Source organism: Balaenoptera physalus (assembly GCF_965194825.1).
Source record: "Balaenoptera physalus genome assembly, chromosome: 14".
Taxonomy (NCBI): domain Eukaryota; kingdom Metazoa; phylum Chordata; class Mammalia; order Artiodactyla; family Balaenopteridae; genus Balaenoptera; species Balaenoptera physalus.
Genome location: NC_138893.1, coordinates 77,837,350 through 77,864,305, shown reverse-complemented (window position 1 = coordinate 77,864,305; position 26,956 = coordinate 77,837,350). Strand labels below are relative to the sequence as shown.

Here is a 26,956-nt window from a genome sequence, read left to right as displayed (position 1 = left end):
CTGCTTCCAGAACTGTCCCCAATGATCCCAGACACACTGCAGGACCATCAGCTTAAAAAATCATGTTATGATGCTGGCCTGGGTCACTGCTGAGTGAGCAGATGAAGCTAGGTGAATCTAGAGGTGTCTGTGACACTGAAAGAATCACAAATCTTTACCCAAACTGCCTCCTGTTAGCAATGTTTTCTGCCTGCCCCAGGGGATTTATGAAGGACAGAACAGTTTCCCTGCCCCTGCTGAGAGGGTACCACATCTAAGTTGTCACAAAGCTCGTAGTCGACCTTAATTTCTACCCCCTTAAATTAAAATCTAGGTTATTTCATGGTTTTTACAACACCAGAACTACTTTTCTCTTTCAAACTTGGTAGATTGGTGTTTTTCTTTTTAATCCCTGTGTTTGTAAATTTTCCTGTGCCTACTTTTTCTTCTGGTCTGATGACTGCTTTTTAATGAGTTCAGCCTGTGCCTTCTTGGACAAATTGGGAGTGTAAGGAGTGTGTTAATTAGCTATCAGATCTAGCCTGGCTTTTGAAGTCCAGAGCTTTGGAATGCTACAAAAGTATAAATATAATCATGGCTTTTTGTATTCGGTAATTATACCACAGCTTGAAGCCTCAGGGAGCCTTCCACCCCAGGATTCTGCTACCGGTGATCCCTGAATGGTTCTGGCATTAATGGTCAGTCTCCGGGGACCCATACCCAAGGGAAATGGCTTCCTGTTTTGTTCTAAGTGGCCCTTTTCCCCTGCAACCTTTCTCCCTGTTGACCAAACATCCTATTTCAGGATGGATAGAATAAGCCTTTTCCCCCTCCCCTTCATGGGGTAAGAAGGTAATTAAGCAGGAGTGAGAAAGGCCCTCTGGGGGTAAATTGTCTTCTTATGACTACACCCACATTGTACCAAATTATACCAAATATTTTCAGGCCTTCAAATCAAACACCTACTCCTGCAAGAAGGCTGCATGATCACTCAAACTGATTCCTCTCACCTTCAATTTAGAAACATCCTCTCTTTCACAGCACTTCCCTTGTGTACTTCCGTGCTGGCCTTGGGCCAGGCTCTGGGTTCCCAGAGATGGAGCAAAGGAACTCACAATCTGGTGAAGGAGAGATCTCTTAAATGGCCCATAAATTTACAAGGAGCTTGGAGTCTGGGTGGGAGGTCGGGAAGGTGACAGGGAACCCTTTGGACTTTGTACACCGGCAGGCGGTGCCAGGTGAACTCAGGGGACCAAACTGCAGGCAGACAGCTACCTCTGACCAGTGGGTGTGGCAGCCCTGCTTTGCTATTTCATTGCACACTGCCCTGTGACCCGATCAGTTGTCCCAGTGTTACTTTAAGTGTTGTATTGTGAATCAATTCTTCCTGTCTCTGAAAAGGTGTTCTCTCAACTGCCTTTTATAAAACAGTGTGGAGACTTAACATATGAGGAGTAAATGAATGAGTGGAAGAACCATGTGGGTCAAACTAGACCCTGACTTCAGAATCTGTGAAGTCAGGCAACATCCCAGTAGCCAGTGCTCCAGGCCTCCACTCACCACGCTCTGCCCAATGGCCAGCATTTTGGGGTGAAAGAGGATGTGGGATGGGGGGTCAGAGGCTGGCAATTCTGAATTTGTTGCTAAAGTGTGTCGGTCCTAAAGATTCCCCCTCCCTATGCCAAAAAACCGTGAAAACATAACTGCTCAAAAACTCGCTGAGGACTGAAAGGGGACTGTCCTCGGCTACAGGACTTCCAGATCCCAGCAGGGCAGTCGAGAGCCTCCTTTTGCTCCAGAAGGCGCCCCTGACAATGAATCAGGAGTCTAGGGTCACCACTCGTGAAGGACTGAAAGCAGCTGGAGCTGTGAGAACCAGGGACCGCATGCGAACGGGTCCCGGGAGCCGCATAGGGTTGGACGCGCGCTCCGAGCTGGCGACAGCGCCACAGCCGGGCTGGCACTGAGCCACGGCGGGGGGGCGGGGCGGGTCACGTGGGAGTGGCGCGCGGGGAGACGCAGGCGCGAACCTGCGCAGGCGCTGGGGCCACCCCTGGGACCCCTGGGGCCGGGGAGTGTGTTCCGTCCGCCAGCCACCGGGCGTCGGGCGCGAGAGGAGGCGGGCGGCAGGGGAGCGCGAGCGGTAAGTGCGGCGCGCAGGACTCTGCGGGGCACGTGACGTCCGCGAAGGCAGGTGAGGAAACTGAGGCAGGGAGGGGCGAACGAGGCAGGTCGGCGCGCGCGGGTTGGCCGGATGCGGGGCTGGTTAGGTCCGCCCCACGGTCGGCTTCGGAGCCCGCGGGAAGCTGCTTCAGAGCCGGCAGGGCGCGGCCACACCTGCGGGTCTCGAGGCGGCCCCCACCTCCCTCGGAGGACGACGCCCCTCCTGCCCCTGAGCCCCGCGCTCCGCGGAAAAACCCAGCGTTTGCGGTCCGAAAACCCGGTGCCGGGACCCGGCGCTGATCTGACCGGCCGAGAAACCCCCCTCTTCCCCGCCCCCAGGCTTTGAGAGAGGCTGATGGCACCGGCCTGCCTGGATTGTTGGGACAAAGAACTGAGAAAGGGGCTTTGTCCTGGCGCGTCTGTTCTGCGGGGCCGAGCCCGGGATGGGCCTGCGGGGTTGCCTGTGGGTGGCGGGCCGACCAGCTGGCGATGTGCCACGTGCGGGTGGAGGCCAAGAGCCTGGTCATCTTGGGCCCTGTGCCTGCTTAGGGTCCTGTGTTTTATGGCGCCGCGATTTCTCGCTTTTTTCATCATCTCAGGGGCACCTGTTTTGCCTCCCTTACCCAAAGGTTACAACCCCTGGCAACTTTGAAAAGAGCTCAGCCGTACGTTTTAATACACTGTGCTGAAGTCTGGGAGTGAAAAGTCAAGGCACTTGACTGATGATCGGACAGTCTCTCCTCGAGGTTGTTGCAGGGATCGGAGCTAAAGCAGTTGGAGAAGATGTTTAAGGCCCAGCCTGGCCAGGGCCGTGGGGAGGCAGCACCTCCGGCGGGCCAGAAGCCGGCTTGGGGTCCAGTCCCAGCTGACTCTGGGCCTCTTTTCCTTACCACACGAGGCTCTTTCCACAATCCAATTCTCTAACCGTCAAGTTTAGTTTTTGTTTTTTTTTTTTTTTTTTTTAATGTATTTTCCTTTGAACTTGTCAGTTGGTTAAAAACAGAAAATAATTACTTGGGATTTATTTAGCAAAGCATTGTCCGGGAGCCAGCTTGTATAGTCTCCGATGCTTCTGCTCCAGCCCAGTCCTGGAGATCCGAAACCCTGTCTCCTTGGAACATACCAGGTCATCAGAAACCCTCCATCTTATGTACAAACAACATTTTAGGGGCAATCATTGACTAATCTAGAAATGAGTAAGAATTACACCTCACATATGTCACTCTTCGTAAGGCAGCTTACAAAGCACCACGTATACATTTAATCCTTTGATTCTTACAACTCTGTCTAAGATCACATTTTGTAATTTGGGAATCATTCCTGTTTTACTGATACAAAAACAGTGCCTTGTCCAGGTTCTTACAGCTTGTAGGAATTTGAATTAGGTTTGAGCTATTCTTGGTGTGGCCATTCCTGTATTGCTGTTCTTTATAAGGGCATGCCATTTATTTGCGATCTTATGCGTTGTTCCTGAGGGGTATGAAGACATTTCTTATTTTGTCTTATCTGCTTCTGTCACTTAAATGGTGCTTGGAAAGTCTGGTGAGGACTGGAATTCTGAGGCTCAAAGCCCCAGGCTCTATTAGTATCCCAGAAATAAGGCAGCTCTCCTGCCAGCTGGGTACTTGCCTTTTTGTGAAATGTTGAGCAGAGACACTCCAAACCTCCTTCTGCTGAGGCGTGTGTGGCAAGAACTGTCTGGAGACACTGTGCGGGAACCAGCTCACCCCTGAGCCCAGTGGCCTCTGACACAGGGAGATTACAACTGGGCAGGGCCATTTGCCTTCTCTGGTTCTGGCAGGCTGCAAAAGGGCAGCATGGAGTATGCATTGTGGAGTGGCAGTTAGACCACAGGGGCCTGAGAAAAGCCAGGGTTCCCTCCAGATCCAGGACTTCCGCCCAGGAGGCAGGCCTGCAGTGACACAGCTGAAGAAGTTGTTCAGTGTTTTGTGTCTGTTCTGCTTCAGATCTCCTGCCCTCATAGGAGAATGAGTGAATCTGAGCCCTGCAAAGAAGAGAAAGATAATGCTGCCTTACAGTTTGTTCCTCATTGATCTTATATAGTCTTCCCAACAACCCTTCAAAGTGCCCTTTTTTTAAGAAGACACAGGTTCAGAGGGACGAGGTGACCTCTCATAATCAAAGAGTGAGAACCCAGGATTTTTGTCCTGAATCCCAGTTTCTTTTGTGGTATCTCCCTTGCCTTCCACCCACACTCATATAACTGAGCCCAGACAGGAGGCTGTGCAAGCAAGGGGCAGAATAGCCAGGTATTTTGCGTGGGGCTCTGTAGCCTCAGGATAGCTGATCAGAGGAAAAGACCTCTTCCAGCCCTCATATTCCTCACACTGGCAGTGACTCAATGTTTCCCAGTCCTCTTGTTCTACATTCAGCATCTGCTCAGAACTTTCTGAATCTGGCATTTAAGAGCTAAGCAGTCACTCCAAGGAGCAAAGCAGGAAGTCAGAGACCGAGGCAAGTAGGTGAGAGCTCCTTGCAACTGGCTAGTTCCATGGTGCTTGACAACAAGGGTGGGTGGGAGTGTATGTCCTACTGCTCGTGGGGCCCTGTGTGCCCTTGTCACCAGGCTGCTAAATTGCCATTTTCAAGGCTGTCTATCCAGAATTGACAGGACCTTGTTACTCTGGGGAGGAGAGGTATGGAGTGGCTTCTCAGCTGAGAATGGGCAACGTGACCCTTAAGAAAACACTTGGCTTTGAATTATAAACTGCTCACAAACCACTGGGCTTGGGAAAGATTAGTGCTCTCTCTAGCCACCCGATTTCCCAGGCTCTGTTCAGGAGCAGTTTTGCTTTCAGCCTTCTTCAGGCCAGTGAGCAGACTTGAAGACCTGCAGGCCCTCTTCCTGAGCTCTGATCCCACACTGTTTCAGCCTATGCGGGAGTGTCCAATGCAGGATAAATAGCTATGGACTGGGAGTTGGGAGACCTGAGTCCCGGCACAGCCACTAACCAGTCCTCCCCGCAAGTGACCTGGGGCTAGCTGGTCCCATCTCTGGGCCTTAGTTTTTTCTTTTGCTCAGTGAAGGAGGGTCTGAACTAGAGCTCTGAAGGAACAGAGGAGAGCAAAGAAAAGAAGATGAAGCATCCTTTCCAGCCTCGTTCACTGAGGGCTTGAGACAAGGAAGCCCATGTACACTCCTAGTTTCTTTTGTCTCCCTCAGGACCCCTTTCTTCCTTCTGCCCTGTGTCTGCCTCAAGCCAGCTCATTCTGAGGAGGGAGGATTCCCTGGGTCGGGCTTGGCTGGGCAGGTGTACCCTTAATGTTTGGAATATGATGCTGTCTCTACTTGTTTCAGGCATGAATTAACCCACCCAGTGCTGATACTTTGTTTTAGTAAGACTTTATCAGTTCCTGCCCAGAGGCAGCTCCTTGAACAGGTAGAATGAGGCCTGGGGAAGCAGAGGGTGAGACTGTACACACCCAGCAGGAGAGCAGTAGTGGCAGGTGTCCCCGTGGCTTTCTGGCTGTCAGAACCCTGGAGTTGCAATCATGCAGTACTTCAGAGTCTTTGGATGTCAGAACTGAGATGAACTTGTAGATTTCCTAGTTCCCTCCTCTGTACAGGTGAGGAGACCCAGGCCCAGAGTGTCTTCATAGCTTGTGTCAGATCACCCTGCCATGAGCGGTGGAGGTAGGACCCAACCTAAGGTCACCTAAGCCCCAGGCTTGAGTGTTTCTTTAAGGTCAAACCAGCTGCAGATTAGTTCCAGCTCTGCCTCACTGCGGAGTTTAAAGAGTAAAATTCAGATCATTTCATTCAGAGATTTAATGCCTACTAGTTGCCAAGATTTGTGTTAAATGCTGAATTTGCAGGAATGAATAAGACAACAGCCCCTGCCCTCAGATTGCTCCACCATATTGTGTAGACAGACACGTAAGTAACTAAATTCACTAAGTCCATCTGCTTGTGCATTGTGCAAAGCTATGTGTGTGTTTGCACATACATGCCTGCTATCTAACCAGAGGTGAGGGAGCAGTCAGTTGTCGGGGCTTTCAGGAAAGGCTCCGGAGAGAAAGTGTTACACGTGCTTGGGCCTTTCCCTAGTTGGCATGGGCGGGGAGGGCATTCTGGGTAACGGAAACAACACGAGCAGCAGTGCAGAGGCCTAACAAAACATGTCATAGTCCTTGCACATTAAGTGATCTGACGAGGGTGCTGAAGTGGCCAGGGGTGAGGCCGGAATGGTGGCCTGTAGCTGAGCTGTCAAGGGCCCTGGCGGCGGGCGGGCTGAGAGGTTTGTAGCTAGTGAGGGTCTGAACGCAAGGGAAGGATGTGATCAGGCTGGGGGAGTGTGACAATCGCTCTGGCTACAGCACGGAGAATAGGCTGAAGAGGACCTGGCTGGAGCCAGCCGAGCTCAGTTCTGTAGTTACTGAGATAGGCCAGGTACAGAGTAATAGGGGCTTTGCCGTGGACAGCAGCAGTGAGGCTGAGAAGAGGATGGGTAGCGAACCCGTGTCATAGGATGGTCGGAACTTCCTGACTGATTTCCTGTGGGCGATGAGGGAGAACAAAGAGTAAAATGCAACTCGCAGTTTCTGGCTTGAGCAGTTGGCTCCATGCTTGTGTCATTCACTGAGCTAGGGAAAAAGAACTCCGGAAGAGAAACTGACTCAGCTTTGGTCATGACGCAACAGAGACAACCTATAGAACCCCCAAGTGGAAACTTTTGAGTCCGGAGCAGCACTTGGAACCTGGAAGTCACTACCAAGGTGGTGGGTGAAGTGCTGGCTGTAGGTGAGGTCACTGAGGCAGGGAGTGTGGGTTGAGAGGAGTCTTGAAGTGGCAGGAAGAGAAGGGAAGGCAGAGGGAGGTGAAGAATAGACAGCAGGTTAAGGGGCCCCAGTGGTGTGGGGTGGAGGACAGGGGAAGGGAGCAGGCTGCACGAGTGTTACCAAGTCCAAACTCATACTGCTCGCCTCACAGCATGCCAGTAAATCGGGAGAGGAGGTGTTGGGGCAAGGAATAGCGACTTTATTTGGAAAGCCAGCAGACCGAGAAGATGATAGACTCGTGTCCCAAAGAACCATCTTACCCGAGTTAGAAATTCAAGCTGCTTTTATACTGAAAGGGGAGGCAGGTGGCTGGTGGTTGCGTACTTCTTGGTGCAGGAATCCTTTGTCCTTGCAGCTGTCCTTGTAGGTCTGGTCACAGGGTTCCTATAAACCTCCAACAAGACAATTGTTATTTTTTGTTCTGCTACTTTTTAAAGGTCAAAGCCTCAAGAATGGGCTATCATGTATATTTCAGGCGCTAGGAAACATCCTTTTACAAAGGTGCAGAGCCAGCATGACTAAGCGCAGGCCACAGAGCACAGGGGTTAGAGCTAAAGGAATAGATCCACTAGGGAGTCAGGCTTGTTTGTCTGTTACACAAGCGGCCAGGGAGAAAGGGACATCTTCCTTTGATTTCAGTTAGTGTGACCCCTGGGCTGCGTTAAGGGCCACATTAAGGGCTTCGCTTCATTAACCTGCCCCAGAAAGCAGAGAGGGAGTCTGTTGGCACTTGATAAATGTTATAATCTGCGTGACTGCAAATGACTCAACATTTGCTCAACGTTTTGAAGGGCTAGGTGGTCTTGGCAGCTGTCCATATTGATGTTTTCTGGAGATTGACTATCAGCAGCTGAAGGAGCCCCAGGGTTTCTGGGTGGCCTGGTCCTGCCAATGGAGTGAGCTTAGGGCCATAGGCGGGACTCCAGAGCCCCACCTCCAGCCCTCCCCGGCTGCCTGTTCCCAGTGGGTCAGCAGAAGCCAGGGTGTGCGCACTGCGGATGGTGAGTGCCTGGTGCCCGAGGTTGGGGATGAGGGACCATGTGTCGGGGAGGGGAGGTGCCTTGTGAAGCTCTGGGCAGCGGGGAAGAAACACTCTGGAAATTGACATGGGGGTGGGGTGGGGTAGAGCCGTGATGAGGAACCGAGAATGTGCAGCCTCCAAAGTGAGCTGTTTTTGATAGAATCCCACGATGTCACTGCGTGCTTTAGAATCTTTGCCATTCACCCCATCCAACTCCCTCATCTTGGAGTTGAGGAAAATGAGGCTGAGGGAGGGATCAAGCCAGCTGGGCCTAGGGAGCCCAGCCGGGTCTCCTGCCCCGAGACGCTTATCCCAGACCAGCGCTGCCACTCTGAGCCGCCCCAGCTGTTGTTTCTTTGTGGTCTTATCACGCTTCACGTTCTTCTGTGGGAGAGACCAGATCAGATAAGTGCCACAGTGGGGAACCGAATACTGTGGCTGTGTCAGGTGGCGGCTGGCTCTTCTGTAAACAGCCTTGCTATTATCTTTCAGAGAAACTGACCCTTTCCTTAACAGAAGGGGATAGAGAGGGGAGGAAAGAGAAGGGACATCTGTCACACGGTACATTTCCTTTAGAGTAAACATGGTTTGACTGTATGTGATGATTGAAAAAAATATAGGTTGCTCATTTAAAATTCTCTTTAAGACAAAAGGGATCATGCCCTTTGACCTCCAGAAACCCACCACTGAACGTGTGGGGAGGCCTGTGTAGTAGAAAGACTACAGGCTTTGGGGTCCTAGTGATCTGGGTCCAGGATGCAGCACTGTCCTGCTGGCTCTGTGACACTGGAAAAGGTACTGAACTTCTCTGAACTTCAGCGTTGTCAGCTGCATAACAGGATACTATCTGCATCATACGACTGTGTGAAATTAAGGCACGCATTCCGGGTGGCGCTAAGTAAGTGCTCGTTTACCGGCCTCCCTCTCTCTCCAGTTGGTAGCCTTAGAGGCCCGTGTGAAAATGCGTTGTTCCGTGTGGATGTTAAGCTTCCTGCTACCTCCAGTCCTTTTTTGTGGGTGGGAATAGCTGTGATGCAGGATTCAGAGCCAGCGGGTTGCATGGCACATGCTCCAAAGACATGCTGGGATGGGAATTGCTTTGCAGCTCAGGGGGGCCTGGCTGAGAGGCCGGATCTATACACTCTCTAGGTGTTTCCGGAAGTCAGGTTTCACTGCTTCCCACCAGCAGAAGAGGCAGCTGCTAGAGGCCCGCTGGGAGTCTATGTTCATGGAGAGGCCAGCCTCTCACCTCTGGTGCTGATAATACTCTCACATCTTAGTGCTGCGGGGCCTGAGGTCCCGGGCCAAGCTTCCCAAAGGGGTGACTCTGTGCTTATGCTTTCCGGATCACAGCTGGAGGCGGGGTGGGGTGCTAAACAATGCTCCTGGGGCTTCTGAAGCCCACATCTTGTGCTCCGGCTTGTGAACTTGAGGTAGGGTGTCGGGCGCCTTTGGGACGTTCACCCCAGCCAGCCCTCTGTGTCCCAGGCTTATTGAGCCCAAGCCTGGCCTAGCTGTTCCATCCTGCTCTCTGAATCCTATGGCTGCTCCAAAGCCATTTCCTTTTGGGTGCTTCTACGGCTGCCCAGACCAGACGTAACTGGTTCTCACCCCTGCACTGCCTTAGCCCCGTGTTCATACCTTTCCACTTGAATTTCTGTTATCTGTGTACTAGGCCTGTATCTCCTTGAGGACTGTTTATCATTTAGTTTTATGTCATCCCAAACTGCCATTTATTAAACAGGTCAGTGCTGAATAAATGTTTGGAAATAAATGTTCAGTCTGTTTGAGTCTGATTCCCTTGTGCTCGCGAGCAAACAGGCTCGATGACTGTTGATGGGCAGTGGGGAGCCGGAGCCTGTTTGCCTCCAAAAACAGCCAGTGGTGTGTTAGAAGGGTGTGGAGCTGACTGGAAGGGTCCCTGGACTTCCTGCAACGCTCTGATGTGTCCCAGGAATTGAAGTGAGTCCTTTTGGAGGGTAGGTGTAAGCTGGCCTTTGCAAACTGATGCAGAAATGTTAGCAAATCTGTGATCAGAGACCGTGCCATGTGGGCCTTAATCATATACACATGTCAGCAGTCCAGGGAGGTTTTGGAAGTGCGTCAAGGTACAGAAATTGTTCCAGGCTCTGGGGAATCTCCTGTTTACAGCAGGCAGGTGAGAGCTGTGGTTTTCCTCCTGATTGTTCTGTGAACTATAATGCAGTAATGTGTAACTTTGATACATAAAAGAACTGGAAGCTGGCCTGTGGAACGTTCTTTCCTGCTTCACCCGAGCGCTTCGGTCCTCCATAAGTTATCATTTTCATCACTCAATCCTACTGAATTCATTTCGGCACACATTTATGGAGAGCCCACTGTGGACCACAAACAGGCCCTGTGCTGGGCACGGGGGAATTCAGAGATAAACTGAGGAAGAGTCAAAAGAGAGAAAACTTGAAAACAGGTCCAAATCAGAAGGATCGTGGTGTGATTTGGACACAGGTGGGGGTGAATAATCCCCTCTTGCGGGGGCGTGGGTAGGCAGAGCATCCAAGAAGACCCCTGGAAGAGGCGTCTGAGTCATGCAGAATAGAGCGAATGAGGAAGGACACTCCGGGCAGAGGCGTGGAGTTGTGCCCCGGTTTTTGACTCTTGTTGTCTCTGCGGCTGCCCTCACACAGTGAGCTGAGGGGACAGAAGCCGGCCCTTGAGGAAGGCCCAGCTCTCCAAGGCCAGCCTGCCCTCATGGCTGTACTTTGTTCTGTGGCTTATGGCCGACCAACCACAAAACCTGAATTCTTTGTCCCGAGACAAAGCTTCTGAAACTTTCATGTGCCTGTGAATTGCCTGCCATGTCTGATGGAAATGCAGGTTATGATTTCTTTTTTTTTTTCTTTTTTTTTTTTTAATTAATTAATTTATTTATTCACTTATGGCTGTGTTGGGTCTTCGTTTCTGTGCGAGGGCCCTCTCTAGTTGTGGCAAGCGGGGGCCACTCTTCATTGCGGTGCGCGGGCCTCTCACTATCGCGGCCTCTCTTGTTGCGGAGCACAGGCTCCAGACGCGCAGGCTCAGTAATTGTGGCTTACGGGCCCAGCTGCTCTGCGGCACGTGGGATCCTCCCAGACCAGGGCTCGAACCCATGTCCCCTGCATTAGCAGGCAGATTCTCAACCACTGCGCCACCGGGGAAGCCCTATGATTTCTTAGTTCTGAGGTAAGGCTGGAAATTCTGCAGTTCTCCATGATGCCAATGCTGCCAGCGCACGAGAGCACGTTTTGAGGTTATAAGAGACTCTTCTCTCCCAGCTCACCTCCTCCCCCAACACACACAGAGTCCCCTTCTTTTTCCTCTCCCCTAATGTACAGATGCCAAATTCCTCTTTCTTAAAGGCTATTTTCATTTGGTCATTCCCATTACACACTCCACACCCCCTGTCTGAAAGTTCCCTTTTATTTCTGAACTCAAGTCTGAACTTCCCGGGCTGGCCTTAACACTAGTCTGGCCTACCCTTTTCTTCCCAAAGTTATCACCACCAAGTTACTCCCAACCCTACCTCATGGCAGTGGATCCCTCACAGCCCCCTCCCTTGGCAGTGACATGCAGATATCTGGGCCTTTGCTTAATCCTTTTTTAAAATTTATTTATTTTATTTATTTATTTTTGGCTGTATTGGATCTCCGTTGCTGCGCACGGGCTTTCTCTAGTTGCAGCGAGAGGGGGCTACTCTTTGTTGCGGTGCACGGGCTTCTTATTGCGGTGGCTTCTCTCGTTGTGGAGCACGGGCTCTAGGCACACGAGCTTCAGTAGTTGTGGCACGCGGGCTCAGTAGTTGTGGCTCGTGGGCTCTAGAGCGCAGTCTCAGTAGTTGTGGTGCACAGGCTTAGTTGCTCTGCAGCATGTGGGATCTTCCCGGACCAGGGCTTGAACCCGTGTCCCCTGCATTGGCAGGCGGATTCTTAACCACTGCGCCACCAGGGAAGCCCTGCTTAATCCTTTGGAGAGGTCCTCTCCTGAGTCAAATCCTGCAGGGGAGAATTAAGCCTTTGGTTAGGTGGGATGAGGTCAGGTGGGCCACACACACACATACACATAGACACACACCCGAGGTCGGTACCCAGTGATCCGAGCACATAGAATCGTGCAGGTACTTAGGGAGGAAGGCTCCGGCGTAAGTCAGATCCTAGGATGGCGAGAGGGCCAGATGGAAAGATAGGTATTGTAAGTGGTTGTCAAGAAAAGAAGGCTGGGTGGGGTACTTGCTGCGGTTACAGGGGTGGGCTGCTTCCAGGAGCTCCCACTCAGAAGCACAAGGCTTCCCAACCAGAGGAAGCCTTGGCGAGGCCCCCAGGCATGAGCTGGGGAGGAGGCCGGGTGCTATAGGACCTGCCTGGACCTCCATTTCAACTACAGAGCCCCCTGCCCAATGCAGACTGTCTGTTGCCCAGTTCTCTGAAGCAGACACCCCAGCACCGTGCTCTTTCGTACATGTTGCCTACTCTCTCAGTCTCTCTACCTGTTCACTGGACAGACATCTGTATAATTCTGTTCACAGGGGAAAAATGTCAGACTAATAGTGGCCATCTCTATTAAACTGTATAATTTAATAGGTGGTAGATGTTGAGAGGATATTTGCTTTCTTGTCAACTGTGGTTTTATGTATTGCTTCTTTTTTGGTTTTTTGTTTTGTTTTCACCGTGAGCCTGTTTTATTTGTATAATGAGTAGAAAATAAAGGTATTCACAGTTGGAGAAATGTACTGAGATTGCCTGCCTACTTCGAGTGAGGCCCTGCTGGGCACTGTCTGGGGGCTGGATGAATAGGACCTGGTCTCTGCGTCTGAGGGATTCACAGCGAGGAGGAAGGGTAGGGTTACAACAGGGTGATTGGTCTCTAAGTAATCTAATCACACAGAGAGGCTGCTCCCTCCCCAGGGAGGTGGGAGCTGCCACTCCTGGGCTGTGAAGGAAGAGAGCAGACATGGATGAGGAGGGCAGTGACACAGCCTGGAGGAGCGCCACCAAGCTGGGAGGCCACAGCCTTGAGCGAGAGAGAGGGGGCAGCAGGAGAGCCTGTTGCCTCCGTCGTGGCTGCTGACCCGCTAGTGAGCTCCCTGGTCGGGAAATGCCACGTGTGTGTTGTATTCCCAGGCTCCTGTAGCGGCAGGTGGGCAGGCGCTCAATTGGCAGCCCTTGTCCAGTCCCATCTCTGACACTGCTGCGCCTCCTCCCTTTGCCTCCGGCCCCCTGGTTGGCTGCCCAGCCAGAGCCTTGTCCGGGAGATCAGATTCCGGCTGTCCTGTGGGAGCAGTAACGTCTTCTTCCTTTCTCTCAATCCCCAGAAATGTCTTTCCTCCAGGATCCAAGTTTCTTCACCATGGGAATGTGGTCCATTGGTGCGGGGGCCATAGGGGCTGCTGCCTTGGCACTGATCCTGGCCAACACAGACGTATTTCTGGCCAAGCCCCAGAAAGCAACGCTGGAGTATCTGGAGGATATAGACCTGAAAACACTGGAGAAGGGTAAGCAGTGACCCCACTGGTGTCAGTACTTTTCCAAGATGCTGGGATGCAGGCTTACTTAGTTTTTTTCTCTCTAAAGTAGTTCTTTTTTTTTTTTTTAATTGAAAAGGCAATATAACATTAGGAAAAATTTAGTTAACACTTTAAGAATTACTGATAATTCCATTACCCTAACACAATAATCTTTTTTATTTTCACACATTTTTTCCCAGGTGTACACGTAATAATATGTAGTTATGATCTTGGTGTACTTGTACATTGATCTTTTACATTTTAGCTTTTTCTTTTTTTTTAAGACATAAAATCTATTTCTTTTTTTTTTTTTTAACATCGTTATTGGAGTATAACCGCTGTACAATGGTGTGTTAGTTTCTGCTGTATAACAAAGTGAATCAGCTATACGTACACATATATCCCCATATCCCCTTCCTCTTGCGTCTCCCTCCCACCCTCCCTATCTCACCCCTCTAGGTGGACACAAAGCACCGAGCTGATCTCCCTGTGCTATGTGGCTGCTTCCCACTAGCTATCTATTTTACATTTGGTAGTGTATATATGTCCATGCCACTCTCTCACTTCGTCCCAGCTTACCCTTCTCCCTCCCCATGTCCTCAACCATTCTCTACATCTGCGTCTTTATTCCTGTCCTGCCGCTAGGTTTTTCAGAACCTTTTTTTTTTTAGATTCCGTATATATGTGTTAGCATGTGGTATTTGTTTTTCTCTTTCGGACTTGCTTCACTCTGTATGACAGACTCTAGGTCCATCTACCTCACTACAAATAACTCAGTTTCGTTTCTTTTTATGGCTGAGTATTAGTTTTTTCTTATCAAAAGCATTTTTCATTTTCTCATGTTGTCTCTCTAAATATAATAATAATCGTTCCATAATATTGAGTAATATTGTACCACTGTTTACTCAACCAAACCTTCCAGAGTGTGTTCTGAGGAATTCCAGGCTCCTGGATCTTCAAAAACAGGAGCTCCTGAGTCTAATAAATTTGAGAAACACTATGCCCAACTGCATGTTCCTGGTTCTCAGCACAGGGGTTTGCTTACTGAAATGAGGTGCCTGGATCGTTACTGGTACAGGCATGGGCAGCCTCGCCTGTGGTGCAGCTACAGCACCCGGGGGAGCACAGGGCCACACCTTTAGAATGGACCTGCCTGTCTGCCTCTTCCTGGGGAGCCCACTGGTGTCCCTGCTGGACGGCTGAGAGCCGCACGTGGTGACTCTGCTGCCTCTCTGTGCTCTCAGCGTTGGATCTGAAGCCCAGGGAATTTTGGTCATGCCGATAGTGTGGGTGCAGTGGGCATGAGAGTTTGGTGCAGTTTGGGGCTCACTGACTAGGAGGTCTCCAGGTTGGCCCCTCAAAGGGAGGCGATCGCGTCTGTTCAGTAAGTGAGGAAGCCTGTCAAGGGAAGGCAGGAACTGTGACTGCAGATTTATGATGTAGGTCACCCCTCAGTAAGGGATTAAGAAGCCCTGCAGAGAGAGTCCTATTTAGCTATGTTCGACCCAGAGTTTCCCAGTGTCATTTGATTTCAATCCCCTCCCACCTTCTTTTTTTCCTATATAACATCCCACAGGGACATGGATTCCTCTGAGAAATGTTAAAATAATAAGGGATAGTACTTGTTGAGCCCTCACTAACTCTGTATTACCTGGAGAGCACTTTTATATCCATCTTTTAATACTCCCTGTGGCCCAGAGTGGATCTGCTAGGCATCTGCATTTACAAATGGGGAAATGGAGGTTCAGGGAGGAGATATAGCCGCCCCGGGTCACACCTAGATGCGGACTCAGTGTGACTGGAGCCGGGCTTGAGCTACACTACTCTGCTACCCAAAGAATTTCCCTGTTGGACATCTTCTACCCTCTCCTATGGATAACGTTGCAGTTAACATATTTAGGTTAAATTTTTTTTTGTTTTTAATTTCTTTTGACCTAATTTCTTTGAATACTTTTTTAAGAGTTGGGGTTTTCTTGGCCAAAGTGCAAGATCTCGTTCAAGTTTTGGCCATGTATCCGCCCTAAAGGATTGTTACAAGGTCCATTGAGACCAGCAAAGGAATATGCTATTTTTCCAGAAATGTTCCAGTTTGGGATGTTCAAGTTCACAACTAGATTTTTATGGGGGAGGGGCCTTCTGGTTATATAGTAGGACCCTTACACTGGATTCATTTTCCTTGGAAAGATGAATATTCCCTGTCCGTGTTTCCTGTTTGCTTTTTCCCACATGTGAAATACTTTTGCAGGTCCTCTGTTTGGCCTGGTGCTGTTTATGAGGTGCTTAGAGGTTGGGGCCAGGCTGAGAGGAAATGATACTGAACTCCCTTTTCTTCTCCTCAGAACCAATGACTTTTAAAGCAAAGGCGCTCTGGGAAAATAATGGAGCTGTGATTATGGCAGTGCGGAGGCCAGGCTGTTTCCTCTGTCGAGAGGTGAGTGCATTTGAGGATCTGTTTGGAGGAAGGGATCCTAGCAAGTGGGGACCGGGGCATTTCCAGTCAGGACCAACAGTGGCCCATTATGTTATTTACTCTAGGTTCGTTTTGTTTTGTTTTTTGCCTAATTCTCTGTTTCTGGTCGTTTAACAGCTCACCATATCCTAGGGTTAGCCACATATTTGACTTTCCTTTGGCGTTCCAAGGCCTCTCACTCTTGTAGTATGTGTGTCCTGGACCAGGTCCAACTGCATGTTCCTGGTTCTCAGCACAGGGGTTTACTTACTGAAATGAGGTGCCTGGATCGTTACTGGTACAGGCATGGGCAGCCTCGCCTGTGGTGCAGCTACAGCACCCGGGGAAGCACAGGGCCACACCTTTAGAATGGACCTGCCTGTCTGCCTCTTCCTGGGGAGCCCACTGGTGTCCCTGCTGGACGGCTGAGAGCCGCACGTGGTGACTCTGCTGCCTCTCTGTGCTCTCGGCGTTGGATCTGAAGCCCAGGGGATTTTGGTCATGCCGATAGTGTGGGTGCAGTGGACATGAGAGTTTGGTGCAATTTGGGGCTCACTGACTAGGAGGTCTCCAGGTTGGCCCCTCAAAGGGAGGCGATCGTGTCTGTTCAGTAAGTGAGGACGCTTGTCAAGGGAAGGCAGGGTCCAGCCTTGTCACTTTACACGTAGGTGAACTGAGGACAAGAGTGGTTTGTTGACCTATCCATGGTCATACAGTCAGTGACAGAAGACCCAGGTTCTGAGGTTCACGGCTTTGTCTGGGGGAGAACTGGGAACGACAGTACTCCAGCTCTTGAGAAAACTTTGCTTTCCAGGTCATGGCCTTGGTCCTGCCCGAGTTGCCATCCTCCTTCCCCAGGCTGTCCTCTCTCATCCTGAGGCATTTCCTTTCAGCCTTGCAGAGCTCTCCCCTTCTTGTGTGGTTGCGCTGGCTGAGAATCTGCCTACATTATAGCACTTACCGTACTATACCTTCAGGGCACTTTCCGCCAGTACCTCGTTGGTTCCCCACCGCATCCCTGGAAAATACAGCTTGTTGTTGTTATTCTCATTTTACAGAGGAGGAAATTGAGGTACAGAGGTAGTGACAATGTCATACTGCTGTAGGGGGTATATTAGTTTCCTATTGCTGCTGTAACACATGATCACATACTCAGTGGCTTTAAATAACACAGATTCATTTTCTTACAGTTCTAAAGGTCAGAATTCTGAAATGGGTCTCACTGAGCTAAAATAAAGGTATCAGCAGGGCTGTAATTCTTCTGGAGGCTCCAGGGGATAAATAATTTGTGTCTTTTCCAGCTTCTAGAGGCCATCTGCATTCCTTGGTTCATGCCCCCTTCTTCCATTTTTAAAGCCAGCAATAGCTGGCCACATCTTTCTTACATTGTGTCACTATGACACTGACTCTTCTGCTTTCCTCTCCCACATTTAAGGACCTTAGTGATTCCACATTGGGACCACCCAGATAAAACAGGATAATCTCCTTTAAGATCACCTGATTAGCAATCTAAATTTCATCTGCTGCCTTAATTCCCCCTTCCCATGTAACAAAACATATTCACGGGTTCCTGGGATTAGGATGTGGACATCCATCCTTAGAAGGTATTATTCTGCCTACCACAGGAGGTGACATTTAAACTCAGGGCTTCTGAGTCCAATCTCTGATGCCTCCAAATACCAACATGGAAGCCTGTTGTGACTTGATTTCTCAAGGCCAGCTAAACCCCAAGGTTCCAGGAGCAACTGCTCTAATTACAACCTGTTTTTCTGGGCTCTGGTCTGTACCCTGGTAGAGCATTTTATGGAAACTTATGTTTCTAAAAGGATGGTTGGATGGCAAGCAAAGTTATTTTGAGGGGGGAGGCATGTGACTCAGTTTCCACTTCACACTTTTTCTGAGTAAAGCCCAGGGAAAGTGAGTAAAACCTTTACTCTCACACACAGGTGGTCTTTGACCACATCAGACCTGTAGTCCTCTCTGCTCTTGGGCAGAGTTTGCTACTCACTGAACCTCTTGACAAATGCATTGTAATGAATTCTGCTTCATTAGCTATCCTTTTGTTGTTGTTCTAGAAAATAAATGAAAAATTAAATGCAGTTGCCACCATATAGCAATGTATTGGAGGCAAGTAGGCTGCTTCTGAAAGGATTTCCTGCTGTTTCTTTAATTCTGACACCAAATGTGAAAAAGGAGTTTGTTCTTAACATCGAAGCTCTACCTTGATGTGTGAGTTTCATCTTTCCATCTAGCCCGCAGTTCCTGAGAATCAGCGATGTCCATACTTACCAGCTCAGCTGCGGGCTCCCCACTGTCCACCTTCACCTGGAATCTTTCCTCCTGGTACCTAGTACCTTCTGCATATCCAGCCATGTGCTAGGCACTGAGGGATACAAGAAATGGAAGGCAGTTTCTGACTCTGAGACACATTTGGGAACTTAAGGGACAAAGCTCAACTTAGTGGGACCCAGTGGACTCAGTACAGAAAAAGTCGCCAAGCAGGAAAGATTCGATATACACAGAGAATCAGGCCTTCACTCCAGGCTGGGCTAGCCAGGGAGAACTTTTTAGAACAGGGATCCTTTTCTAGAGGGTAGGATTTGAGTTGGAGAAAGAAGGAAGGTTATTGCAATGAGAGGGGGCCAGCTGAGCAGAGGTGTGGAGGCAGCTATTCACATGGCCTGCATGGAGATCGACTGCTAGGCCCTTGTGCTAGTTTGCTCTAGGCTGGGAGATTAGGAGAGAAGCACTGTGGCTAGGAGTGGAGGACTGAGTTTGGGTGTAAGCTCTTACTTATCGGATGCTCCCCAGGCCATGGTTAGGACACCCATAACAGGAGCCCAGCCTCTCCTTCCCTCCACGGAGAGGACAGGAACCTGGGCTGAGGAGGGAACCTGATACTCTATCCTGAGGCCTCGTCTCCAGCTGGGACAGTCTTTTGCTGGTCTACACAGGCCTTAATTGTTCTTGGCATTTTGTCACCTTTGTTCTTCTGCATTCAGTGCCAGCCACGCTCTGGGCTTGTAGGAAAGAGGGTGTTGGTTGGCTGCAGAGCCTCGAGAGTTCGTGCCCCTGACCTTTCCTGTCTTCTGCAGGAGGCTGCAGACCTGTCCTCCCTGAAGCCCAAGTTGGACGAGCTGGGCATCCCCCTGTACGCAGTGGTAAAGGAGCAGGTCAAGACTGAAGTGAAGGACTTCCAGCCTTATTTCAAAGGAGAAATCTTCCTGGATGAAAAGGTACGTGTGCCGTGAGCCTGTCGGACACAGACCGCTGGGGATTGCGCTCGTGCGTGGAGAGTTCGGTGGCCCAAAGCATGTCTGGACAGGAGTTGGAGTCGGCCTTTCAGCTGCCCCCAGCCCTCTGAGCAGAGCATGAGTGAAAAAACCCTAAGAGCTGTCCTTCAGTTATTACTTGAGCCCTTCCTGACTTGTGACCCGGGAATGGGAGCATTGCAAATAGCTGAAAGCTCCACCGGTTTCCCCCGCGCTGCAGGGGGTGCCCAGCACAAGCCCCTGTCCCTTAATTCACTGCAGCCATAGTTCTCTCCCCTCTACTAACCTCTACAGAATGTAGGACTGTTATCACTCTGTCAGGCCCAAGAACCCTGTACGTCCGTAGCAAGAGATGAGAGTCAGGGTGGCAGGCTGCAGGGTTCTGCTGAGCTCGGGCAGTGGCGAGCGCTCCTGGGTGGCAGCTGTGTGTGTCGGGTGGGGGAGGACCGGAACCAGCAGCCTTTGGGTCTTTGTCTGAAAGCAGATGCCCTGCTGGGAACTTTCCTCCCCGGGGAAGGCAGGCATATGGGCTACTCACACGGGGTCTGTCTCCCTCGCTCCTACAGAAGAAGTTCTATGGTCCCGAAAGGCGCAAGATGATGTTCATGGGATTTGTCCGTCTGGGCGTCTGGTACAACTTCTTCCGGGCCCGGAGCGGAGGCTTTTCTGGAAACCTGGAAGGCGAGGGCTTCATCCTTGGGGGAGTTTTTGTGGTGGGACCAGGAAAGCAGGTAAATTCCTAGTGTGTTCACTCGTGGGTCTGTGAGCATGAGACCCCGATGTGTCGGGTGGGAGGGTGGCTTTCCCTACTCGGAGTCTCCCAGCCTTCCTTCCAGAAAGCCAGGGAGCACGAGGAAGGGGAAGGGAGGGAAATGATCGTTTATTGCACGCCTGCTCTCTCGGCCCCTCACACATGACCCCCTCCCTCGTCACAGTAACATCACGACACAGTCTGAGTCCTGCAGGTAAATAACTTGTGAGGGAGCGAGTGACCGCACCAAGGAGGACAGCTCCTCAGTGGCACTTCAGGAGCCTGGACCCGGGTTTCCTGATGTCACGTTCTGTTTTCTGCACTAGGACAAAAGCAGAGTCTTTATTCTGTGAAGAATTTACTCCCTTGCAGGGTTCCCTGTCATCGAGGATGGACAGTAAAGTGGAGAGGAGAGAAGGAAGGAAAGAGACCTCGTTGGGGGAGCAGCAGGGAGCTGTGGTGGGCGGTGCTTTCCCTGCGGGGGTCCTGGTGGCCTGGCTGTCTCCGGAGGGGCAGCAGACTTCTCTGCGCTCTCTATTTCAGGCCCTGGCTGCGGGGATCCAGAGTCAGCACGGGGGCTTAAGGGAAGGTGTGGAGAGATGAGGGAGGTCTCTGTGGGCTCAGGAGGCGGGTGGGTGGAGGCTCCACCTCAGACTCGGGGCAGTGCCAGCAGAGGCGGGTGGGCACAGAGAAGGGACAGGCTCAAGGGCCTGGCAGGAAGACCCAGTGGTCTGATTTCTAGGCTCGTCTCGCTAACTTTGGGCATGACATTAACCTTTGAGCTTGTCTGTAAAAAGACAGGGTTGGAATTCCCCGGCGGTCCAGTGGTTAGGACTCGGCGCTTCCACTGCAGGGGGCACGGGTTCGATCCCTGCTCGGGGAACTAAGATCCCAAAAGCCGCTGGTGCGGCCAAAAAAAAAAAAAAAAAAAGAAGACAGGGTTGGTCTGCATGGTGGAACTCACTACTGACAATGGTAACTGCATACTTTCCCCAGTTGGGGAGGAAAGCTGGTGGGACTAGAAAGCCTTCAATTTTAAGCTGTATTTCGAATCTCTTCCTTTTAAACCTTGGTATCTGCAGTTGCTTGTCTGTGTGAGAATCTAGCATGAATTGGTGTCTGATATAACATAAACCTGTTTGCTAACTTTCTGGTGATGTATCAAAATGTCTTAGTGATAATGGCTGCCAGTGAGTGGCTGCCTTGTGCCAGGTGCTCATATACATGATCTCATGTCTTCTCTGCAACCAATCTGGCATGGTCGGTATTTTTATTCCCATCTACATGTAAGGAAATGGGCCTGTGAAATAACTCAGCCAAAGATAAGCAGCTAGTATGTGGTGCAAAGGAAATGAAACTCAGGAACTCCGATCTGTCCTGCTCCAGAGACCCTGCCCTTCCCTTGCCCATAGCCCCTCTTTGGAGGTGGTTCCCAAAGACCCCTTCCAGGTACCCTTGCACTTGGGCAGGCCACTTCCTCAGGATCCCTCAGCCTCTTCCCACTCCAGGCCCCTGGGATTCCTTCCCCTTCCTATCTCTGCCTTTCCTCAGCCCCCGGGGAAGGGCTTGGCTCACCTGCCAGCCTCCTCTTGCCTGGCAGTGACTCACCTGGTGCTCACGGGCTGCCCAAGCCTGGCTGGCTCGCTCCTGGGGTGTTGTTTGACTTTGTTGGTGCTCCCCGGAGCTCCTGCCTTCTTCCTTCGTGGTGGAAGGTTGACCAGGCTGGCCTGGCCTCAGGGCTTACCTCCGTGTTTCTTGACAGCAGAGTTTTTGCAGTCCCACTGTGCCAGGTGCCACTCAGTAGAGATTTCCTTTGTAATAATAATCTTTAAAGCATACTTATCTTTAAAGAAGCAGTGTGTTTTCAACATAGGAAATTTGAAAACGGAGAAGGTGGGGAGAGCCATTCTATAAGCTCAGCTACCAGGGACAGAGCTGAGCTGACAGGCCTTTTGTGGTTTTAGAAAACGGTACCTTACTAAACTAGATGTTCTTTTTTCATTTAACAGCATGTCATGAACATTTCCCCATGTCATCATATGTTCTTCCTCAGTGTTTTTAATGTCTGCAAACCGCTCTAATGAGCAAGTAAATATAGTTTCCTGATCTGCTTCCCTGTAGTCACCACAGCGTGGTGGCACTTTTTTTTTTTAAAGTCTTTATGAATAATGGTACAAAGAACATGTTTATAAATGTTTATTTTTTAAATTCAATTTGAATTTAATTTGTCACCTCTCAAAGAACCCTTTAACAAGGATTCCTTGATGCTGATCTCAAACACATTTTATCTTTTTTACAACTGTAGGGTATTTTGGGGTGTAGTATGTCTTAGTGCATTTTGCTTCACGGTATCAGAAGTGAGTGGCCTCCAGTTTCGTAGGAAAACTAAAGATAGCGTCTCCCTTTTCAGGTGTTCACTTAGTGCCTGTCAAGGTCTGACCTCTGAGCTCTACTTCCACAACTTCAGGCTTTTCTGTGCAAGCTCATTCTGTTCTTTCTGCCTGGAATGTTCTTTTACGTACATGTCTACCTGTAGACATGCTTTATCACCTGTGAAGCCTTCTTTGATCGCCCTGTTATATTAATCACTCCTGACTTCCTGCTCCCAAAGTGCTGCTTGTACGGTCCAAATATTGCGAGGGAGCCTCCCCTGATCTACCTTCCCCAAAAGACTGAACTCTTCAAGGGCAGAGCCGGGACCGATTCAGATCTCTGTTCCTTGCTGCCCAAGCAAGGGCCTTGATGGACAGCTGGCGCTTAGTGTCTGTCTCATGAATGAATGACTCAGAGTGAGGACTGATGTACCCTCTTGTTTCCTTTCAGGGCATTCTTCTGGAGCACCGAGAAAAAGAATTTGGAGACAAAGTAAACCTAGTTTCTGTTCTGGAAGCTGCTAGGAAGATCAAACCACAGACTTCAGCCTCAGAGAAAAAATGATTGTGTGAAACTGCCCAGCTCAGGGATAACTAGGGCTCTCACCTGTGTTCATGGGATGTGTTGTGTTTCCACTGCTGTCCCTAAGGAGTTAGAAACCGATTTATGCCATATTCTCAGTATAAACAATTAACATATTTTAATATTGTACTCTGTTTAGGCCTAATAAGGCAAAATAACCCCCAAACAAGACTGATAAAAATCTAAAAAGCTAATTAATAAGGCTTATTTCAGCTAAAACCTGGAAAATCTGAGGCTTAAAGTTGACTGCTACACTTCATTATAAACATATATAGTGTTTGAGTGCTGTTATTTGAAATGATTTTTATTTTCGTGTCTTTAAAAAATCTAAGAAAAGTTGGTGATTGACTTGAAGATTAAGGGTATAAGGTTTTGGCTTGTGTTTTCAATGAATGATTCATGCTAATGATTCATTCATGTTAGTGATTTTGCTGTCTTTCCTAGAGGAATGACTTGGCATTTAAAATTGGTAGCTGCTTTCCTATTGATGGTTTTCTAGCCTAATTTGGTGACTGAGGAGGAAGAAGGACAGAGAAGATGAAATGCAACTTAGTTCATTGGTTTGTTATGATTTATCATATTATTTTAAAGTAATACTCGTATAAAAGAACTGATGTGCTTTGGATGGCTTGATAAAGGTAAACTATAAAGTGAAATCTATTTTTTCATTGTCTTCCATTCTAATCTTGGAGATTTGATTTTCTAGAAGAAATGATCAATAAAATTAGGCTCTAATAAAATTAGGCATCAGAAATTGCCCATATATACAAATGTTTCTGACAAAACTAACAATAAAAATATTTACCATAATAACGGCTGAATTTATTAAATCAGTGGTGCCAAAGACACTGAACATGAAAAATCAGTATTCTGCATGTGTATGGGGTAGGGTCGGGGGAGGAGTTCCTCTAGTTCTAATGATCTAAGAGGTTTCCAAATGCCCAGAAAAGTTCATCCTGTCATTCATGTTAGTGATTTTGCTGTCTTTCCTAGAGGAATGACTTGGCATTTAAAATTGGTAGCTGCTTTCCTATTGATGGTTTTCTAGCCTAATTTGGTGACTGAGGAGGAAAAAGGACAGAGAAGATGAAATGTAACTTAGTTCATTGGTTTGTTGTCTTTGAAATTTTGTCATGTGAGTAAGTATGAGGTCAGCAAGAGCCTGAAGGGAGCTCTGCCCTAGGGAGTCTTCTCAAGGCACCAAATTGGCCCAGGAGTAGGAAGGCGGGGATGGGAGTCCAGAGAAGAAGAGTACAGTGGTCCCCTCATATGTATATGTTCCAAGACTCCCTGTGGATGCCTGAAACCATGGAAGGTATTGAACACTACGCATACTGTGTTTTTTCCTATACATACATACCTATTATTTTAATTTATAAATTAGACACAATAAGAGATTAACAATAATTAATAATAAAATAGAACAATTACTATACTGTGATAAAAGTTATGTGACTGTGGTCTCTTTCAAAACATCATACTTATCCTTCTTGTGATGATGTGAGATGATTACGTGCTGAGATGAAGCGAGGTGAATGACGTAGGCATTGTGATGTAGGGTTAGACTACTACTGACCTTTTGACACTAAATCAGAGGGAGGATTGTCTGCTTCAGGTGATCCTGGATTACTGAGCCATGACAATGTCAGTGGCTGGATGTCAGCAGCAGACGATGTTGATGGCTGGGGATCCCAGGCAGGACAGAGTGGGACAGCACGAGATTTTATCATGCTACTCAGAATGGTGTGTGATTTAAAACTTATAAATTGTTTTTTTCTGGAATTTTCCATGTAATGTTTTCAGAGGGCAGTTGACTGTGGGAAACTGAAAGGGTGGAAAGCAAAACCACAGATAAGGGGAAACTATTGTATTTACCCAAGGAACCAAAGCAGCCAGGAGGAGGGGAGTCAGTGTTTATCCAGGAAAGCAAGGATGAAGACTGAGGTTGGAGGTAAAGCTGGGAAGGCAGGCGTGTCAACAATGAGTGTACAGTAAGTAGGGGCAGCTAGTTCAGGACTAAGACCAGGACTGGGTCTGACTTCATGTGGTGGCGGCTATGTGGTATGTGCAGGGGCCCCTGAAGCGCTGGGCTTCTGCAGACGTTGAGGCAGCGCTTTTTAGTACTTGAAGAGGGTCAATACAGTGACTCAGCCCCCAGTAGCTGTGATCTCTGGAACTCCAGCTACTGATAGGATAACCCAGATGATAATTCTTTTTTTTTTAAATTAATTTATTTAATTTTTTTTGGCTGTGTTTGATCTCTGTTGCTGCACATGGGTTTCCTCTAGTTGTGGCGAGCAGGGGCTACTCTTCGATGCAGTGCGTGGGCTTCTCATTGCGGTGGCTTCTCTTGTTGCAGAGCACGGGCTCTAGGCACGCAGGCTCAGTAGTTGTGGCACGTGGGCTCTAGAGCGCAGGCTCAGTAGTTGTGGCACACGGGCTTAGTTGCTCTGCGGCATGTGGGATCTTCCCGGACCAGGGCTCGAACCCGTGTCCCCTGCATTGGCAGGGAGATTCTTAACCACTGAGCCACCAGGGAAGCCCCCAGATGAGAATTCTTTGGTGCCAAGAAGACACTTGATTCTGAAACAGTTCTCCTGCAACCAAAGAAGAGCAGAGCCTGCAAGGACATTGCTGCATTGGATGTTTAGAGAGGAACCTTATTGTGATCTCCTTCACCAGCTGTTTTATTCCTGGGTCTTTACGTGCATTGTGTCTTCTCTCCCCAGTTAGCATGGCTTTATGGAAAGAGCACCAGACTGAGTTCTGAGGTGGGTTCAAGTTCTAGTTTAACTGTGTGACTTTGAGCAAAGCTCTGACCCTAATCTCTCAATGGTAGAATGGGCATAATAATTCCTGTCTATAATTGAGGGCTGTTTATTAAAAGTCATTTAGGGAATGATAAGTATTATGAAACAGTGCTTCTCCAACTTTCATATACATGCAAATCACCTAAGGATCTTGTTAAATGGAGATGGTTAAAGAAAAGCCAAACACTAGTTAAAGGCAGTGTAGACAGATTTTACTTGGAACTCCTGTAGTTAGGGGAGAGCCCTCAGTATAGAACTGAATTCAGGCAGGCTCTGTACAAAGGTGACTGGAATTTTAAAGGGAAAATGAAGAAGTGGGAGGGGAGACAAGCGGGGGCTTGAGCAGAGTCAGAGTAGTGGAAAATTACAGAAAGCAGGTGGGGGGACTGATCGCTGTGATTAGCCTTTGACAAGCATTAGCAGGTGCTCTTGTCTTTATTTTATAAACTAATCGAGAATCCATAATAATTCAAACTACCGAGAGAATACAAGAGACAGTCCTTGTAGGAAAGTTGATGGTTCTCAATATGGATGCACAGTAGAATCACCTGAGGGGGTTTTAAAAAATTCTGATGTCCCGGCCACACACCCAGGCCCATTAAATCAGAATCTCAGGGATGGGGCTCAGGCAACAACATTTCTTAAAGCTCCTGGGTGATTCCCATATGCAACCAAAGTTGAGAACCATCTTAAAAGAATTTAGCATCAAGTCTGGAAGACCAGCGCTCACAACTTACGAGAACTTACCCAGAACCAGGCTGCCCCTGGTGATCTCTGATGAGTTTTGGAAAATAGTCTTTGGATGGCAAAGGTCAGGGATGGTATGGACATGGATGTAGAGGGAGCCTGGGCTAGAACTGAACCTTCAAGGTGGAGAAGATTTGGGTAGGTGACCAGTGTAAAGACGTCATTTCAGATAGGATCAAGCCCCTGAACCTAGAGGTAACCAGAGGAAAAGTAAATCGGCATGGGAAAACAGGTGAGAGGTCTGGTCTGTTTTGTTTTCCTGATTCTGTGTTCCTTTCCCCAATACACTGATTTCTCAAAAGCAGTACCCTTTTCAGATCAATGAGGAAACAGCAAATCCAAAGGTCCAGAGGTGGGGATGGGATTATGTTCAAGGAACAAAAAGAAAGCAAATGTGTCTACAGCAACATGAGTGAGAAGCAGAGGTAGATGAGACTGTAACAGAAGAACAAGGCTGACTCCATACTGGATCTATTCCTTTAGCGCTAACTCCT

The 26,956-nt window shown here is 49.1% G+C and overlaps 1 protein-coding gene across 5 annotated transcripts; it reads left to right on the top strand.

The window, feature by feature from the left end:
- The first annotated feature begins 1,992 nt into the window (after positions 1-1,992).
- PRXL2A (peroxiredoxin like 2A) lies at positions 1,993-23,718 on the top strand. 5 transcript variants are annotated; one of them, XM_082425771.1, is made up of 6 exons: positions 1,993-2,122; positions 13,287-13,466; positions 15,818-15,909; positions 19,023-19,163; positions 19,766-19,930; positions 22,774-23,718. In XM_082425771.1, the coding sequence occupies exons 2-6, from the start codon at positions 13,289-13,291 to the stop codon at positions 22,885-22,887; spliced, it is 690 nt and encodes a 229-aa protein (XP_082281897.1). In that variant the 5' UTR covers positions 1,993-2,122; positions 13,287-13,288; the 3' UTR covers positions 22,888-23,718. The 5 variants fall into 5 exon arrangements, with proteins under 5 accessions (XP_082281897.1, XP_082281899.1, XP_082281900.1 ...); XM_082425773.1 differs by having other exon boundaries at positions 1,994-2,122; positions 13,304-13,466; XM_082425774.1 differs by having other exon boundaries at positions 2,035-2,173; positions 13,304-13,466.
- The last annotated feature ends 3,238 nt before the right edge of the window (positions 23,719-26,956 follow it).

What these genes read in the sequence shown, in the direction of transcription:
- PRXL2A (XM_082425771.1), top strand. Translation starts at nt 13,289, where the DNA reads ATGTCTTTCCTCCAGGATCCAAGTTTCTTCACCATGGGAATGTGGTCC. An exon ending in GCTGTTTCCTCTGTCGAGAG is followed by an intron (nt 15,910 to 19,022) that starts GTGAGTGCATTT and finishes TGTCTTCTGCAG; the next exon opens with GAGGCTGCAGACCTGTCCTC. An exon ending in TGGTGGGACCAGGAAAGCAG is followed by an intron (nt 19,931 to 22,773) that starts GTAAATTCCTAG and finishes GTTTCCTTTCAG; the next exon opens with GGCATTCTTCTGGAGCACCG.